Source organism: Bactrocera dorsalis, chromosome 1 (assembly GCF_023373825.1).
Source record: "Bactrocera dorsalis isolate Fly_Bdor chromosome 1, ASM2337382v1, whole genome shotgun sequence".
Taxonomy (NCBI): domain Eukaryota; kingdom Metazoa; phylum Arthropoda; class Insecta; order Diptera; family Tephritidae; genus Bactrocera; species Bactrocera dorsalis.
In genome coordinates this window covers 83,213,987-83,231,459 of record NC_064303.1, presented here as the reverse complement: position 1 = coordinate 83,231,459, position 17,473 = coordinate 83,213,987, and the positions used below count along the sequence as shown (strand labels likewise).

The window sequence follows — 17,473 nt, the reverse complement described above, 5'->3', positions numbered from 1 at the left end:
GGCCGAGTATTGCGTAATCACAATTCATATAGTTCTGAACTAAATATACCGAATTCCTTCCGAGCCCTAACGCAGTATTCGCAACGTGCCTACTTTCACTTTTAAGTGTGTATTATATTTTTAGGTAAAAATTGTTATGTTGCAATGTCGTTGTTATTTGAGATTTTAAGCAGAGCCGAGCATCACGTCAACACTTGAGCGGCTTTTCAGTTAATGTTCATGGCCGTCGGCAACACAATAACGGGGCACGCGAATCGTCACGTTGGAAAGTGCAACTAAGTAGAGAATAGTAAGTGAAGAATGCCGTAGACTTTGCCAACGCTGCAAAAACGCTGACATGCCGAGAAACAAAACGTAGTAACGGCAACAACCGCCAAGGTTACTACGCACACAATGCCAACAGGCCAGGGGGGGTAGGAGAGAGCCACAGCGAGGAATCGGTACTGAAAGCAGCTGGAAGCCTCGCATGTATATTCGTCACAAAGCCGGTTGTGGTACAGTTACACCTCACACCGCCAACTCAAGCTGCCACATCACCCCAGCACCCCAGCACCTTTTCATAAATCACCTTCTTTAACGCCTCCCCGCATCCTCACCGGTATTGGGTTGATAGGGATTTCGCCTCTGCTGCCACAGCCTTTCGTGATTGTTGCATGCTCGGTGCGTTGTAAGGCTTTCGTCAGCGCTGCAACCGCAACCTTTTCAACATGCCACTTGCCACTTGATGCGGCGCAGTTGTGCGCTCGTTGCGGCTGCGGTTTGCGGCAGTCGCAGCGTTGGCGGCCGAAAAAATCGCCTGCATTCCATTGTGAGTGATTTACAGTTGCGCACAATTTGCTACGCAAGTGGGCGTAAGTGGTTTGTTTTCGTTCGTGCGAAGGCAGCCGAGTTGACTTGCAAGACTTTGCGCCAACAGCTGGCAGCTGGCAGCTAGTCGGTCAAGGCCCTGCGAAAACCGTTTGACGGCGTCGCTTCTGACGCCAATGCTGCGTGCCGGTGCAACAACGAAAATGAAAAGCTAAATGAACAAAAAAGCAAAAACAAAAACAGCAATGTGGAGGAAAAATGTTCGCCTCGAGTGCCTTTTTACTGCAGTTGGTTGCGGTTGCAACGCTATAAAAGTCAACATTTACACCAGCGGCTGCGCGTTGCACGTGGCTTATTGTGCGCTGCGCGGCAGTAGCAATTTTCGTTGTCTTGCACGTCGCTGCAGCTGCAGCTAATTTGCAACCATGACAGCCGCCATTGTGTTGCTGTTGCATAAGTTTATTTATGTACACAATAGCGCGCACTCTCACACATAAACACACATACTACGCACATGTGTGTCTGTATTAAGCGCAGCAATGAGTAGCTTTTAGGCGCAAATTTTCCTTTCAACTGCAATTACGTGGAAGAACGTGAGTAAGGCGCACAAGATTGAACGAAAAGCCAGTGAAATGAAAAAGTTAAATTCTTACTTCCTTCCATTGCTCATTGCAACTGAGAAAATTTAAGCTGAGCTGGAAGCTTTTCTATCCTTAATCGCCTGTCGCTGCCCAAATTTCGGCACAGAGACATAAAATCTCATCTGTATAATTGAACTTTTAATTGAAGAAAATGGGTTACAGATGATATCGAAGGTGACCCTACGCAAAGACTGTCGCTGGTGGCAGTCAAACTTCGAAGTCGCAGATAATTTCGTCTATCTTAAAACCATGAGTAAAACTAAAAACAACGTCAGCCTCGAAATACAACGCAGTACAACTATTGTCAACAGGGGCTAGCTCGTAATGAGTAGGTAATTAAGAAGTAAAGTCCAGTCTCGACTCACAAAGATCAAATTCTACAAAACATTTATCATCTCCGTCCTGGCGTATGGTACAGAGGCATGGACGATGACAATATATCGTGATCGGCATTACGAGTTTTCGAGAGAAAGGTTCTGCGGAAAATGTATGGTCCTTTGCACGTTGGCAACGGTGAATACCGCAGTCGATGAAATGATGACCTGTATGAGATATACGAGTACATTGACATAGTTCAGCGAATTATAAGACAGCGGCTACGCTGGCTAGCTGATGTCGTCCGAATGGATGAAAACACTCCTGCTCTCAAAGTATTCGAGCCAGTACCCGCTGGGGGAAGTAGCGGAACAGGAAGACCTCCACTTCGTTGGAAAGACCAGGTGGAGAAGAATTTGGCTGCTCTTGGAATCTCCAATTGACGCCAAACATCGAAAAGGAAAAACGACTTGCGCGCTGTTGTAAACTCGGCTATAACCGCGTAAGCGATGTCTTCGCTAAAAAAGATGAAGTCATGAGATCCCGTATACTAATTAGTATTTTTAGTAACCTTTGAGATAAGTGATTGAGTGCTCGAAAACAACATGCTTTCTTAAAAAGTATACGTAACCTTTGCTTCTTTCCCTCCTTCCAATTTCATACTAAACAAAAGTTAACTCTGTGGTATTATTTAATGTGCTCTTAGGAAGAGTTTCTCAACCACTAACTATTTCGTAATGAATGAGACTTACTTTGGAACAATTTTTGCAAATCGTATAAATTTGTCAGAATAATGGTTCGGTTCGGCCGACGTATATCGAGTGTTTAATGCGCATCCTCAGAAACACCGTGGAGTTCACATAGAAAACGATATTGCTGCTGTGAAACATCGTATCGAAGTAGACTCGAACACTTTGTGGAAAACTTTTCGGAAAAATTTTGATTCTTGGTGTATGGGTCCAAAACGAGATGGACACCGATCACGAATATGACGAGAAGATTTTGTTTAGCGATGGAGCTTTCTTTTGGTAGAATGGGTACGTTAATAAACAAAATTGTCGCATTGATGATAATTCACAAGTCATTGTTCAGACGCCCTAATATACTCAAAAAATCACTCTTTGCTGTGCTCTAAGGGCGGAGAGTATTAATGGTCATACTTCTTCAAAAATGAAGCCTGCTTTATGGTTACCGTTAATAGAGAACGCTATAGAACCATGATTAATGACGTTTACGTGCTTAAACTGAAGGATATTGATGGAGACGACTTTTGGTTCAAATCAAACGTTATTACATGCCATACAGTCAACGAAACAATCAGTTTATTGAAGGTGACTTTTGGAGAGCGCATTATCTCGCGTCTAGGTACAGGGCTTTGCCTCTAAGACCGTGCGATTTAACACCGCGAGTATATTTTTGAAAAGAAAAAGTTATAAAGTCGCTTTTCGTTTTATTGTTGCTGCACGATTCTATGACTACAAAAGGTGAATTACGTCTCTCGGCTGCGGCTTTCGTTCGAGCCAGCCGAGGCGGCCGCTTGCCCGAAATTATTTTTAAAATATAATAGCAAACGTTTATCACAAAATTTTTTTGCCAGAACATTAAATTATATGTGTTTTAAATCTTCATGAAAACTTTTTGTCTTAAAAAAATAGGCTTGCCTTATAAATACCCTACAAATATAAACGGCCTTTAAGCACTAAAGTTTGTGGATGTCTTTATAAAATCCTTCTAAGAAAAACAGTCTTACCGCAGATTTTTGCATACATATATATCTCACCACACGAAAAATATTTAAGAAATTTCAACGTGGAAGAAGGTCAACAATCAAGATTTATAGAATATATAAGTTTTCACCTTCCTGTCCGGTGGAATATATTACAAAAGATATATCATAAAGCTGTAATGCGAAATTTGTAATAGAAAGCATGTTTCCATGTTCCAGTTGGACAGATATTCAAGAGTCAGGTATGTTTGAAAATATATAATTTGGAATCCTCAGCAAATATCTCATTCTATATGTATAAATTGATGTTTACACTGTAACTATATATGAGTTCTTTGTTTCGTTAAATTATACGGGTTCATATGTAATCAACAAAGTCACCGCAGACACTTGTTTTAGAAAGAAAAGTTCGATTGCTGTTACAAACTAAAAGCATAAAATTGGAATCTGAGCGGACAAATTGTCTCTATTACTATATGAATTTGCCTACTAGGTGGTGATGATTTCAATCCAACCCAAAACAGACATGTCATTTATATCATTTACGTAAAATGACAGATTTTACCGAGTAATTAACATTAGATTAGGCTATCAGATGATGTACGTGGAACTACTCAAACTATTTTGTCCATAATCTTTACAATAATCGAATTTTGAAAGAGTGGAATACTTAGAAAATTTTAAAGGAAGGACAGACCTCGCTCCGTGTGTTGTTTTTATTGTTCATCAAAGTGAAATTGTCGTTCCGTAGAACCCGTTTAAAATACCTTCGTTGACACGATTTGAAACACGTTCTTTTTATGTTTTGTCTAAAAAGTATCAAATAAAGTTTATGAAATAAAACTCAGCATTATATTTTAACTAGTTTATTTGTTTTGTTTTTTCAAAATCTCAATTCTCAATTTATCTTATTTATATATCCCTAATGTAATAACTAACTTTGATTATGCACTACTTAGTTCAATACTTTACAAACTAATTTTAAGTTAAACTTGTATTGCACACAACTAACAGTATTTTTTACATTTTCATGCACAATCGAACACTCGGTCGCATAATTAACGGTCAACTGTCATCCTAAGATTATTCCGCCTGCCTCCACAACTACCTATGCGACCCATTTATACAAAACCTTTAACAAATCACCTTGCGGCTTAGTATCGGAAAGGAATACGAGATCGTACACATGCTTTTTAGAGATAATAGTTAAAAATATTTTAGTTGCTTGAGTTATGTCTTGTCTAGTATATAGTACATACTGGCTAGTCTAACTGTTACTTTGCTATAGTTTAATGTAATTGCTGTATTTGTATAAGTAATTTAAGTTCTAGAGCTTTCCATTACAGAGTAACTTATGCTTATAAATATTTAGACTTTATGTAAGAAATACTTGTATCGCTTGTGTGTTATATGTGTGTGTGTATATATACAGTTAAAACTATGTAGTTGACGTAAGTATTTATTTGCGAGTTGAGTTTTGATGTTTCATTGATTCTATGTTGCGTAACTGAGCACACTAACTGTATTTTCTTAAAAAATATTAAATTTGGAATACTCATTTTGTTCGTACGTGTGCATAGGGATTACTATGGATCCAAATTGAGTCGGTAATTTTAACTAAATCAACCACATTTCGGCTTCGCTCGATTAAATAACAGCTATTATGTGAGTTTACTAGCACCACGCGGCCACGCCTTCACGCCCAGTTGGCTGCTACTGTTTGCTGCAGCCTCAGTCTCATTAGCTCTTAAATATATCCGCTTGCGACTCGTTCAAACGCTTCAGCATCGCGTTGCGGTGCAGCCAATAAGGCGGCGGATCGGGTGGTTGTCCCGGCAGCAGAGTTTTACTCTTCAGTGTCGTGGTTTTCGGGTTCGTGGCCGGTGAATTGTTCGCCGTAAGTGCTGCATTATACATCACGGGATCGGCCAGTTGGGCCGAATGTCCAACCGCACCGCGCATGGGCACCTCTTTCTTGCGTATCGTTTCGCAGGTTTCCTTCATCTTGCACAGCTGATCTTGTAGATTGCGATACTCCTCGAGGAAGCGTTCCAGCTGCGCGGCATGATAGTCGTAAGCTGCAACTGTCGACGTATTCGTTGTTGGCTGTAATGCCGCAGAGACGGCTGCCAGGTTAACGGCTGGGGTTGTGGCAACGCCTGTGCGTGCGGTAAGCGTGGAGAAGTCCAATAGTGGCGTTGCCGCTGAGCTGAAGGAACGCTGATGCTGATGCGCATCGTGTACTGGGGAAGAGGGCAAACTGGGATTGCGTCGCACGCCATTTACTCCCATAGCCGCTGCACCCAAAGCAGCGCTGCCGCTTAGGTTGAGATTTCCTTTATTGCTGCTTTGCACCAAGTTGAGAAAACTATTCGAACGCTGCCCGCTGGTGTATGTAGATGTGCCAACGTAATTCGAGTATGACGATTCGGCCGAGAAGCGTCGGCCCATCGTCAGCTCATTTAGGAAGCTGGCATCACCCAACGTGCTGCTGCCGTATTTACTTGAGTTATCCGCCAGCAGCGGTGACTGACTGTCCGATGAACTTTTAAAGTATTTGCCGGTGTTTTTCAATTTTCGAGGCAGCGTACAAAGCGCCGCATTTGCAGAGCTACCCGCTCCTGCATTTATGCCGTAATGCGAGTTATTGTTGCTGGAGTTAGTCGCTTGCGCCACTGCGTATTTGGCGATGTCCAGCAAATCGGGGTAGTTACTGTCGAAGAGATCATTCTCGACACTGTCGCCACTGCAGAATACCGATGTGCTGACATCATCGTTGTTGTAGTAAGCGTTGTTGTTGGGACCAACTGTCTGTCCACCCGTTCGTTTGCTATGCGGTGAGGTTATCTTAGTTGTAGCAATGGGTGTGGTTGTCCAGGTGGGAATGGGATTGTAACCACCCAAGCGTGCAGCGGCGTCCACTTGACTGGAGATCGAACTGGAGGCAGAGTCCGAACTGGAATAAGAGAGAACGGTTTTGTTCTAATTAATATTAGTGATTAAATCTTAAATAAAAATAACCTTTTTAATGGTTTTAATAAATTTGGCTTTCTCTAGTGTATAAAATATATCTAAATGTCGTTCACATCAACGAAATGTTCTTAGGACATTCGAGATTGGTGGTTATCTCGTTTTGATTTATAGACCTATTCGCTGAAAACTGCACAGCGAAATCGGCGGGACGACTACTGGCTGCAAGAGAATTTACATATATAACTTTCGGGCATAGCTTATTGGGTAATGGAAGTTGGGCAAATACCGACTACATGATCCCACTTTTCAACTGGGAAAGAAGGTACAAATTAAAATTCGGAAAAGATGGCTGACGTAAAGGTATGTTAGCTACGCGCAACACTCTAAACATCTATACTGATGGCTCGAAAATAGAGGATGGAGTTGATGTGGAAATATGCTGTCCAGAGTTAGGCATAAGGCATCTTTTAAGTTGCAACACTGCAGTATAATTCAAGCTGAGGTCTTTGCTGGAGCTGGGCTCTAATCCACCATCATATTGGTAGTGAGGCCGCAGAGTCTATTGAAATTCGCGTCAAGCGCAGACATGCTAAACTATGCCTGGTGTCGCAAAGGGCCAGACTGATATATGCGTGGCTTATTGGCCTACCGAATTAACCTAATTTGTCCTATCTCGTATTGAGTGAATTCATCGAATGTGTGAAGCGTTTATTGGTTGGCGTAATAGTGGTTTCTTCAACAAAATCTTCTATTAAGTTCCTCGACACTCCGCTTCACAGCCGCAATGGCGTCTTCAGCACGCAGTGTATGGGGTCTCTCAGGATGCACATAACCATTAGAGTAAATGTGGTGCGAAATCGATTCATGGTTGTTCGAATTACCTACTCTCCTAAACGATTATGTCGACTGAAAAAATATTGTGTCAGCGAAAACCATACGTTTTAGAAAAGCCCCCGTTACCAGCGACTAATAGCTAATCTGGTTGTGACTGCGGTGATCAATTCATCATGCAGGAGATTAATTTTCAGTAATTTTTATTTTCTCATTAATTTAAATATTTAGTAAAGCTTTACATCAGGATAAGGAACAGTCTCTTTAGTAAAGCGAAGTGAAGTAAATTCTTCAGAAATTTTCACTTAAAAAACTTGAAATCGATTTTTATTGCTATTCTTGACCGGTTTTGATAAACCGTTGTAATAACATTTAAGAAAAGTTGTAAGCAATTTGCACCGAAAATCCTTCAAATCGAAAAATATCGGCGCCGACCTAATCAGTGAGTAAGTTTCTAGCCGTTATTGCAAAATTAAAGAAAAATTTTATAAACTGGCATAGCTAAATGTTCTGTATTTTCCATTAGTGGACGGCGTATATAGAATACCGTATTACACAATAGAACAGTTATGATTCTTATTGCAATAAAAGTTTTTTATGGCAAAACTTCTCGGAAAACCCAAATCTTTGCTGGTACAATTTTGGGAAGCAAGATAATCTCCAAAACTCAGAATGTGCTAAACGAATTCCGACTAATCAACTTTTACTACAATTTACTGTAATTTCCCTCCGCCGTTTGCATGTGCAACAAAGCCGCAGCGTAGCTTGCATGCAACTTGAAACTTTCTTAAATTGCATCTTCACATTAATGAATGATACGAAATATGCACGTTCAAAAGTTAGCCGGACATTGTCGCCGAGGGGGGCGTCTGCGCCGCAGGCCACTCGCCGTGTTGGATTCGTTACACTGAAACGGCTGCACCGAGTGGCAAGACAACAACAGTGGCAACCAAAGTGGGCGAGAACAATAACAAAGGCAGAAGAAGCAGCAGAAACATTGCAAGGCACTGTTTTATTACAAAAGTTGAAAACACACTCATACACATATACTTTAGCGACATGTTTACAATTTACTATACGTATATATGTATAATGTGCACAGCGACAAATAGCCGACAGTGGAGCGAATCAACAAAAGAGCACGAAAGAGTTGCAACAGAATTAGTGAAAACAAAACACTAGTGAAAAGTTTAAGATGCCGGAGATAAACACGCAATGGGCGCACCAGTTGGGGAAGGCGCCCGACATTTGAAGTGCTGCAGCGAGAAGTGGCAAAGCACGGATTTCTTTAGATTTCAGTTGTGGCAAGAGGTGGGCAGCAAGTAGCTAACCAATTTGGCAAACTGCCTGCAGCCAACTGCGGTATGAACCAACCCATGCAACAGTTAACAATGACAACGCAAGCAGAAGGCAAGTATCTCATGTCTGTGGGAACTTTTGTGCTGCCAAAGAGCTTCAAAGGACGTTGCAGCCTCTCAAAATTATACCATGTACAACAATGTACTCGTAGGTGTAAAGGTGGGGTAGTCATCATAGTTTTGCCAGCGATGGCCGCAGCCGCTCACTCATTCCGAAAAAATGGCAACCCTTACCGTGTGAGCCGAGCGTGTTTTGCACATCATTAGCGCGTGTTATTTCCGTGCGTTTATCACTTGCGCATCTCGAGTGCCAAGTGTCAAGTGTATAGCCCAATTTGTGCCATCATACGACATATACTGGGTTTAGGCACGCAGATCTATGCAAAATTATCAAAGGTAAATAAACATCTACAAAAAGGTCGACAGGAAACAACCAATTGAGGTAGTTAGAAGGAAAACATAATCTTACCGTAATTGAGATACACGGCAGGTAGTCTTAACCGGAAATACGAAGATTCACAATAAAAATCAATCTCCAGAAGCGGGTATTGGCTTGCTTAGTAAGAATATTGTTGAGTTTTAAAAATTGGTGAAAATCTTATAAACAAAACTGGTCATTTAAATTGTTGACTACCCCGATTTTTTGGAGATAGGTAAGGTTAAGTTAAGAGGTCGATCATATCCGGAATCCCTCTTGGACGGCTTGAACGCCGGTACGTTAAGTTAGCCAAAAATGCTATACGATAGATCATAAGACCCTTACAAATCGGCAAAGCACTTTGAGTCCACCACAAATTTGTTAAAACAACTATGTCAATTTAGGCTGTCTTCTGGTTCATAGAAGTGACCTCAGTCTTTCAAAGGCTGGATAACAGAGGAGAAAGTGCCGTTATGTTTCCACCCCACATTCCTTCACACATTTTTAACAACTCAATTGGGTCGGTATGTTGCCACCAGGGATGGACTTGAAAGGTTTGAATTTAGCGCACTTCTAACGCAACGTTCATCCATTTCACTATATAAATTTCTCAGAGCCGTGAGCCTTCAAGAACTATAATACACTCTACTACTCTCTATTATAACTCTACTCTACATTTAACTCTTAACTGAAAATTACAAGTCAGTTCGTTATTATAAAGGGTGATCTAAGTAACGTCTACTTTTTCAATAGCCTTGATTCGTGACAAGCTGTTATGTTATTTTTATTCAGTATTGTTTGGCATTTCGTCAATGAAAGACATACGCCTGAATAACGTCGCAGGAAGTCGGACTGACATATGGGACAACCTGGTGTATTTTACGTCAAGATCTTACATTGAAAGTGTACAAAATACAGCTTGTGCAAGAACCGACCTTCCCAAGTGGCACTGACCACCAAGATCGTGTGATATCACAACGTTAAACTTTTTCCTGTGGGGACACGTAAAGTCTGAAGGTCTGTACAGACAATACCGCTTCGAATCAGGCCTTGCCCAATATTTGACAGTTCTTGATATTGTTAAAAAAAAACATTTCCCATTAAATTCTAAAGATTTTGTGTTTTTTTTTAAGTAGGGAATCTCTAAATAGATCAGTCTTTACAACGCACTATTCTCTCTCTCAATTCTCTGTTATTAGAGATAAGTTCTGTAACAAATTCGAAAATATTAAGAAACTTTTCTTGAATAAAATCTTCAAAAATATACCTTTAGAGACATTTATTTATATTCGAGAAAAGTTTTAAGGATCACATGATTCTTATTTACAAGTAACTATCTACGAGCAAAAATTTATCAAATTGTAAATAGTAGAACTTTAGAAATTTATCGGTCATTATTGATCTGAAATTTGCCTATTTAATTAATTGTGCTAAAATAATATCGGAAACATTAAGCATCACTCTTATGGAGCCATTTTAATGTGGCTACCAAGCCTGACAGTTCGTTTAAATATTAAATTATGTTTTGGGACGATTGCCAGTGAAAATCATTTTTTCGTTCAAAATACTTACCCGCCTAATTCGATTAGCCTTGGTATGTGTAAATCCGATTTTTGTGGCACCACATCGCCCTCACATTCACCACTCCCGCTCCCCGCGTTTACATTTCTTTTGATATCTTGCGGATTTTCGCGCATTCCCGCAACACCACCACCACCAATACCCGCACGCCAGCGTACCGTTGCTGATGTCTGATTTGCGTGTTTGCCACCCGCATAGTTGGTTTTTGCCGCCGACTGGTAGTTGGCATCCAAACAATCCTCATCATCGTCGCAGTGTGTTGGTATATTGCGGTAGTCACCGTTGCGTTTGGCGCTCCCACCACTTGGGTTCACAATACCCACACCAGTATCACCGCCGTCATCTGAGCCACAATTAAGAGGAGTCGTGGCCGTGTGCAGGTAATCACTGTTGTCGTTAGAAAATAAACCGCCGCCACCGCCATTAGTATTGCAAAAGTTGCCAGACACATCCACACCACCGACCGTAGAACCGCCACCCAAATCGGGTTTTCGATTGCCCATTCCAGCACCGCCGCCATTGCCACCATTCGGGCCATTGCCGCTGGTCGAGCAGACACGTGATGTCATCTCAATTTTTTCATAACTCTCCGTGCGCGCTGGTGGTACTGAGTTCCACAAACGCATTTTGCGTTTACGGCGCAGCGAACAAAAACAAATTGCGGCAAATGAGGAGCCAACTACAAAGAGCAAGGCTGTAAAAATGCATAGGAGCACGATTTTTGCACCCAACGGCGCCTCGGGTGGTCGTCGCGAAACAGCCAGTGTAACGGATGCCTCCACTTTGCCGGCTTTGTTCTCAGCTGCGCAGGTATAAATGCCCGCATCCTGCATGTCGGCGGTAAGTATGGTCAGATTGGAGGCGTTGCGTAACATGTTTACCACGTACGTCTTGCGCCCTTGCGTTGCTGCCGCAGTGCGCGGACTTGCCGTTGGGTCACCCGTTGCCGTCAGGTTGGCAATCACACGATTTTTCACCATCCATCGCACCGATGGTTCCGGCACGCCCTCCACATAACAGCTCATCGTCACATTGCGTCCCTCCACACCATGTGCCGTTGTGTCGGTGGCAATTATCTGCGGCACGCAAGCAAAGTCATCCAGGTCGATTTTGTCCCAGGTTTTGCCAGCCAGACGCGGTGGCGCGCGACACAGCGGTGGTATGCCATATGGTATATTCTCGCGCAGCATCCATGCACGCAGCGGTCGCAATGCGCAGGAACAATTCCACTGATTGCGTGCCAACTCAATGCCGTGCAAATTCGTGAGCGATGTTATGGTGCCCGACCGCACCTCACTCAATTTATTGCCATCCAATTTGAGCCATTCCAGCGTCGACTCAAGGCCGGCGAAGGCACGCACTTCGACCGTCGTCAACTTACAGTCGGACATTTCTAAGCGCACCAGCTGCGGCACAAAGCCGAAAGCATCATCTTCCACACGCAAAATCGGATTGCCGTTGAGTTTGATTTCACGCAGCTCGGTTATGAATTCGAATGTGTCGGTAGGTATGCTGCTCAGCAGATTAAAGCTCAGATCTAGTTCAACCAGATTGATGAGCTTGCGAAAGGCAAAACGTTCGATCACACGCAATCGGCATTTGGCCAGATACACCTTTTGTAGATTGAGCAAATTAACCGCCGCAAAGGTGTCGTGCGGTATGCTGGCGATATCATTGCCAGTCAAGTCGAGAACCTGTGTACCGGCATCCAAGGGCACCGGGATATGTGTGAGATTCGCATTAAGGCACAAAACTGACTCTTTGCCGCTTTTCCACTTGCACTCGCACATGCTGGGACAATCGGCCAATGTGGGATGGGCTAGACTCAGACAACAAAGCAGCCAAAGTAGTTGCGCAAGCGGGATAGTGAGTAGATTATGTAAAGACAGTTGCAAAGCGGGTACCAAAAGATGAAGGCTCTTCGAAAGCTTTGCTTTCGTTGGCGGATGTCGTGATTTTCGGCGCACCTTGGTAGCCAACGTTATCTGGCATGCAGTACTGCTTTCAACGCAAATGCTACAGTTGCTTTGCACGCACCTATGCAGACGAACAGCCGACGTACGATTGTTGCCGATGTTGTAGTTGTGCGCCCGTGGGCTTTGTTGTGTGGTTTGTCTGTGGCGGGCCATGGCATTTCCGTTCGCAATATTGTAAGTACTTTGCTCCGAAACTATGCCACATTGAGGCGTCTGCACATTGGCGAAAGAACGTCCAGCTGCTTACAAGCGAAATGTGGGACTTGTATCGTAGGAGTTCTTCAAATGCCAGTCGACAAGTGTGAAAAGCGCGTGCGTTGTATTGAGTTTTGTGCGCAGCGGTCTTATGTAGAATTCCTGATTTTTGTACTGCCATGCCAGCCGGCCTGAGTGTTGTCTCCAATAAAAGCGGGGGTACCTTCCAATAGCGCGCCCCAAATTAACATTTCCTCAAACGGTTATGGTGATAAATACTGCCGGGTCTGCAAAGAAAACGAAAGCAAAAAGAAGCGGTCACTTTACTGGGTTAAAATATGAATTATATATGAGTCGGCCATAGGGCCACATACATAAATAATGTTTATGGGCTAAAAGTGAAAAGCACTCGCTTTTACTGGGAATGTATTTTACTGCATATTTATCCTAGTTTCATAAGCAAGCTGTGCAGAAAAAGTGTGGCAAGACGCTCTTGGCCTCTAGCCTACTTCTTCTAGTCATGCAACTTCACCTGCTTGCTGCACTGCGCGGTTGGTGCAAGGACCCACAACATAATCTAAACAGTGCAGCTGCAATAAACTGTAAATATTTGACATTTTAATAATGTGCTTAAGTGGTAAAGCTAAAGTATGTACTTGCCATTAACTGACAGCGGTGGCGGTGGCAGTGCTGGTGTTAGTAGCGAACAAAAAGTGCAACAGCCATTAGTTTTTTCACCACGAAAGCCCCCCACCCTACTACATCGGCACTTGTAAGTGTTTACGTAAGCTCCGTTGTTGCTTTGGTGTTGTGTTGTGCTGAAGCCATAACTGTCACTTGGAGTTAGCGCGATTTCTTGCCTTCTTACCGCCATCGGCTTGACACTTTGCAACAGCTTGGCACTTTTTGCAACCACACTTTGCTAAAGCCCTGCGGCGGTATTGCAATAGACAGCTCTGCGCTATAACTATGTGTAAGTATATAAAGTGAGCAAGGCTGTAAGTTTCTAGCGGATAGTATTCCACTTGCTAACGGTTTGAGTTTTAGTGTTGCACGCCACAGTTGACAATGGATTTGAACACGAAGTGCTTGCTCATACTTATATATTTGATATACATAACCCAGTAAACATTTCCATTGATGGAAATACGAAAAGTTCGTCAAGAGAAGACAGACTAAAAGTGAGTGCCAATATCCTTCATACAGCTCACTTTAGTATCGGGTTCTGGCGGTGGTTCAAAATGTCGAGATTAAAGAAATTCCGGATGTCCGTCCGGCTGAATCATCAAATTTTTCCTTTGCAATAGAAACATTAATAATGAAGACATTGAAAAGGAAAATAAGTACCGTTTGGTGCAAAGCGGACTATATCTTTTCAAACTCTGAGAACCTCAACGTGTATGGCTTACTATATACCGAAAAGAAGAGAGAACGAGGAGCAATAATTATATGGCAGCACCGATGGTAAACCTCAATCAAAGGACGGTGGACCCGCAGACTTATACCAAACATCCATATATGGATAACTAAACAAGATGAGGACCTGGATCTCCACCTGACCCAAATATTAATCGGGCATGAGTGCTTCAGTGGGTACCGATACAAATTTCAAAATGACGTCAGTCCGTATTGTGCGATGTGTGCGGAGTCCATAGAAGACTCTGAACACGTGTTTTTCCATTGTCCTCGGCTTCGAAACATAAGGGAAAAGTTAGAAACTGTACTAGGTGGTAATCTAACGGTGGAAAATTTCACTCCATTTATGTGTCAGTTTTCTGACAAGTGGATAGCTGTTCGCGAAGTGGCAACTTCCATCATGAGTAAATTAAAACAGTTACATCATAATAGGCGTCCGTCCATGCTATAGAGGAGACGTAAAATGTCTTGTCACTCCCATGAACTAATACCTTTTCTGGTGGTTCCGTGGGAGAATCTTGAGTTGGGAGTAGGTGAGGTTTAGCGGATTAAAGTACCGCACTCAGGCTTTCGATGCTTCCTCCTACTATAAAAAACCGAAAATATCGGTTGATAATAAAAAGATAACTTAATTTAATAATTTCCTAATATTAATATGGCTTTTTGCCTCAACCAGTTAGAATCGGATCAGTGCTTCCCCTAGCCTTAATGTACATAATATGATGAATTTTAAACTTCTGCTCGACTTTTCGCCGAAAGATTGTATTACACACGTTTGTATGTGTGTAGACCTGCGAAACAAAAGCGCAATTATTACTTACAAGCCTCACACGAATATGCCACTCATACTAAAACCAATATTAGCTGCAGCTACAGGATATAAATTGCAGAATTTCTAACTCAAGCCGGCGGGTACCGACAGCTTGCAACAACATGCAATTGCCGCAAGCGAGCACTATGCCGCAGCTTAGCGTGCCTCACCGTTACACCAACTGATTTACATTTATTTAATAATAGTGTTGTCGAATAGTTTGTGGCTAATACTTGTGTGGAATTGTATGTGTGCGTTCGCATGCACACAGTTGCTCATTGCGGGTAAATGCTTCTTGGCATGCCATGGGGCGTATACGCAACATATTAGAACATTTCCGCGATAATTCATATTTTGCATCGAAAATTTCTTCATTTTGGCTTGAGCATTTAGCTTCTAGCGTTAATCGCGCCAAGCTAAATGCCATCTATCGCTAAGTGGTCGTTTCAATACAGTTTGTTTTAGGACTTAATGCTCATTCAAACCGGAAAGGTCGTCTTTATACACTCCGCTTATTAGCCAAAAATTACCCAGTACATAAAACAGGCCAAAAATGTAAATGGCCATTGCCTCAAGTATTGTTGAACTACTTAAAAGGCGTGGAGAGTAAAGTGCTTATTATTAACGAGTACTAGGTAATTATAGACTTGGAAATTTCCTTAAATTGCGCAAATCGGTAAGATAGAAATAAAATAATAATGTAAAGCAAATTATATAACCTTATACTACAATATATTCAAACTTCAGAGTCGTCATTCACTATTACAATAAGTGTTGTCGAGCTTAATCAAGAAAATTCGGCAAATATGTGTGTTCAATAAAATTATATAATTTTCTTAGAGAAAACTATAACTCATCACTTTGGCGTTAAGTTATATAAAAAAAAGTTATCAATATTGGTTGAAAAATAGAGCTTCTGACTTGTAGTAAAATAATTGGTTTAGAACATTTGATTCTTCCTACATTTAGTAGTCATGTGATTTAAAACAGCTTTAAATATAGCTTTACAGGATAAGTATATTTAAACTGCGAACGTCTGTTGAATTATTTTTCAAAGTTTTCCCGTTACTTTAAGTAGTAATAACACGCTGTTGAAAAATTTTCAAAATCCAAAAAAAAAAACATTTTTTTTCAAAAACCCGGTTTTTTGTGCTTTTCCACTTTGCATTTTTTTGCTGTTCATGAGATCAGAGTCCCATATTATTATGTAGAATTTAACGAGGAATCGAATGGAAAATTCAATTTGAAAAAAAGTTGGTGGAAACGCACAAAAAACCGGGTTTTTGGAAAAGAAATGTTTTTTTTTTTAGTGAAAGAAATAGACATTTTTTTGTTTGATCTCAATTAGAATTGCGCGCCAAAAAACAATGGAGCAACTTTGACCACTAAAAAGTTAACAGATATTCTTCTTTTGGTCTATATTATGATATTCTAAAATTTGGTAAAAATCGGAGAACCACGGGTACAAAACCATGTCGCCAATTAATGGAATGGCCCATATACAAGAGTATTGAAAATATTATACAAAGTTATAAGTTTTGGAAATTCTCTCCGCAAGACTATAGAAAACCACGCTAATAAGCAGATTTGTTTTCAAACTAAAGGGAAAGAATTACAAATATGTTAATACGAATCTCAGTCCTTGAGTATAAAATCTTGCAGTTAAGGATCCTCCGCACCCGTAGAGAGATTTTTAATAGGGATTTAACAGAACATTTCTTAGTTTTGCAACTTCCGAAGACCAAAGCTAAGGAAGGATCTTAGGGTGCCAAACATCAACCAAAAGGTCGGAATCCAAGCAAATATATATACATAAATATTTATCTCATAAAATGACAGCCCTATTTGACATAAGGTTTGCTAGAGTAATTAAAGTAGTTATATATACATAGTAGAATATGGGAATTTGGATGATCAAGGACCAATTTCATGTATTTTTGACACGATACTATAGCATGCTCCCAATGTTTCATCAAAGTTCTTCACATACAATCATGAAATTTTGGGGAGTAAAGTCAGCCGGGTGTTCAAAAATCCCAATATTAGTCAAATAGGGACTAGGTCCAATTTTATCCATTTCACTAGCGTAGACACCGCTTACGCGGTTATAGCCGAGTTAACAACAGCGCGCCAGTCGTTTCTTCTTTTCGCAAGGTGAAGCCAGGTCCTTCTCCAACTGGTCCCCTTTTCCTCTTCCTCTGCTTTCCCATCGAATACTTTCAGAGCGGGAGTGTTTTTGTTTATGACCTAGCCAGCGTAGAAGCTGTTTTTTAATTCGCTGAACTACAAGGTGCCTTCCAAAGTAAACAGGACTTTTTGAATCTAGCGCCCCTTGGTGGCGCCATCTATATGTCGACTAGTGCGTTAGAATCTGCTATCTTTCTCGATTATCCAGTGAGAATTTCATGACATTTCATTGATAGAA

At 41.5% G+C, this 17,473-nt stretch overlaps 2 protein-coding genes across 3 annotated transcripts in view; one reads left to right on the top strand and one right to left on the bottom strand.

Annotated features, from left to right (window-relative positions):
• Positions 1–347: 347 nt before the first annotated feature.
• Positions 348–17,473, top strand: part of LOC105222012 (Krueppel-like factor 10) — a 373,089-nt gene continuing 355,963 nt past the window's right edge. Inside the window, exon 1 of the mRNA XM_049457674.1 lies at positions 348–357. The gene's annotated coding sequence lies outside the window, so the exon portion shown is untranslated. The remainder of the gene's footprint in view (positions 358–17,473) is intronic.
• LOC105227153 (uncharacterized) overlaps positions 4,340–17,473 on the bottom strand; it is a 150,053-nt gene continuing 136,919 nt past the window's right edge. For both annotated transcript variants that reach the window (XM_049457572.1, XM_049457579.1), the window contains exons 4-5: positions 10,642–13,108; positions 4,340–6,445 (exon numbers count right to left, since the gene is read on the bottom strand). In XM_049457572.1, coding sequence (XP_049313529.1) covers positions 5,230–6,445; positions 10,642–12,779 — 3,354 coding nt within the window. In that variant the 5' untranslated portion in view covers positions 12,780–13,108 and the 3' untranslated portion in view covers positions 4,340–5,229. The remainder of the gene's footprint in view (positions 6,446–10,641; positions 13,109–17,473) is intronic.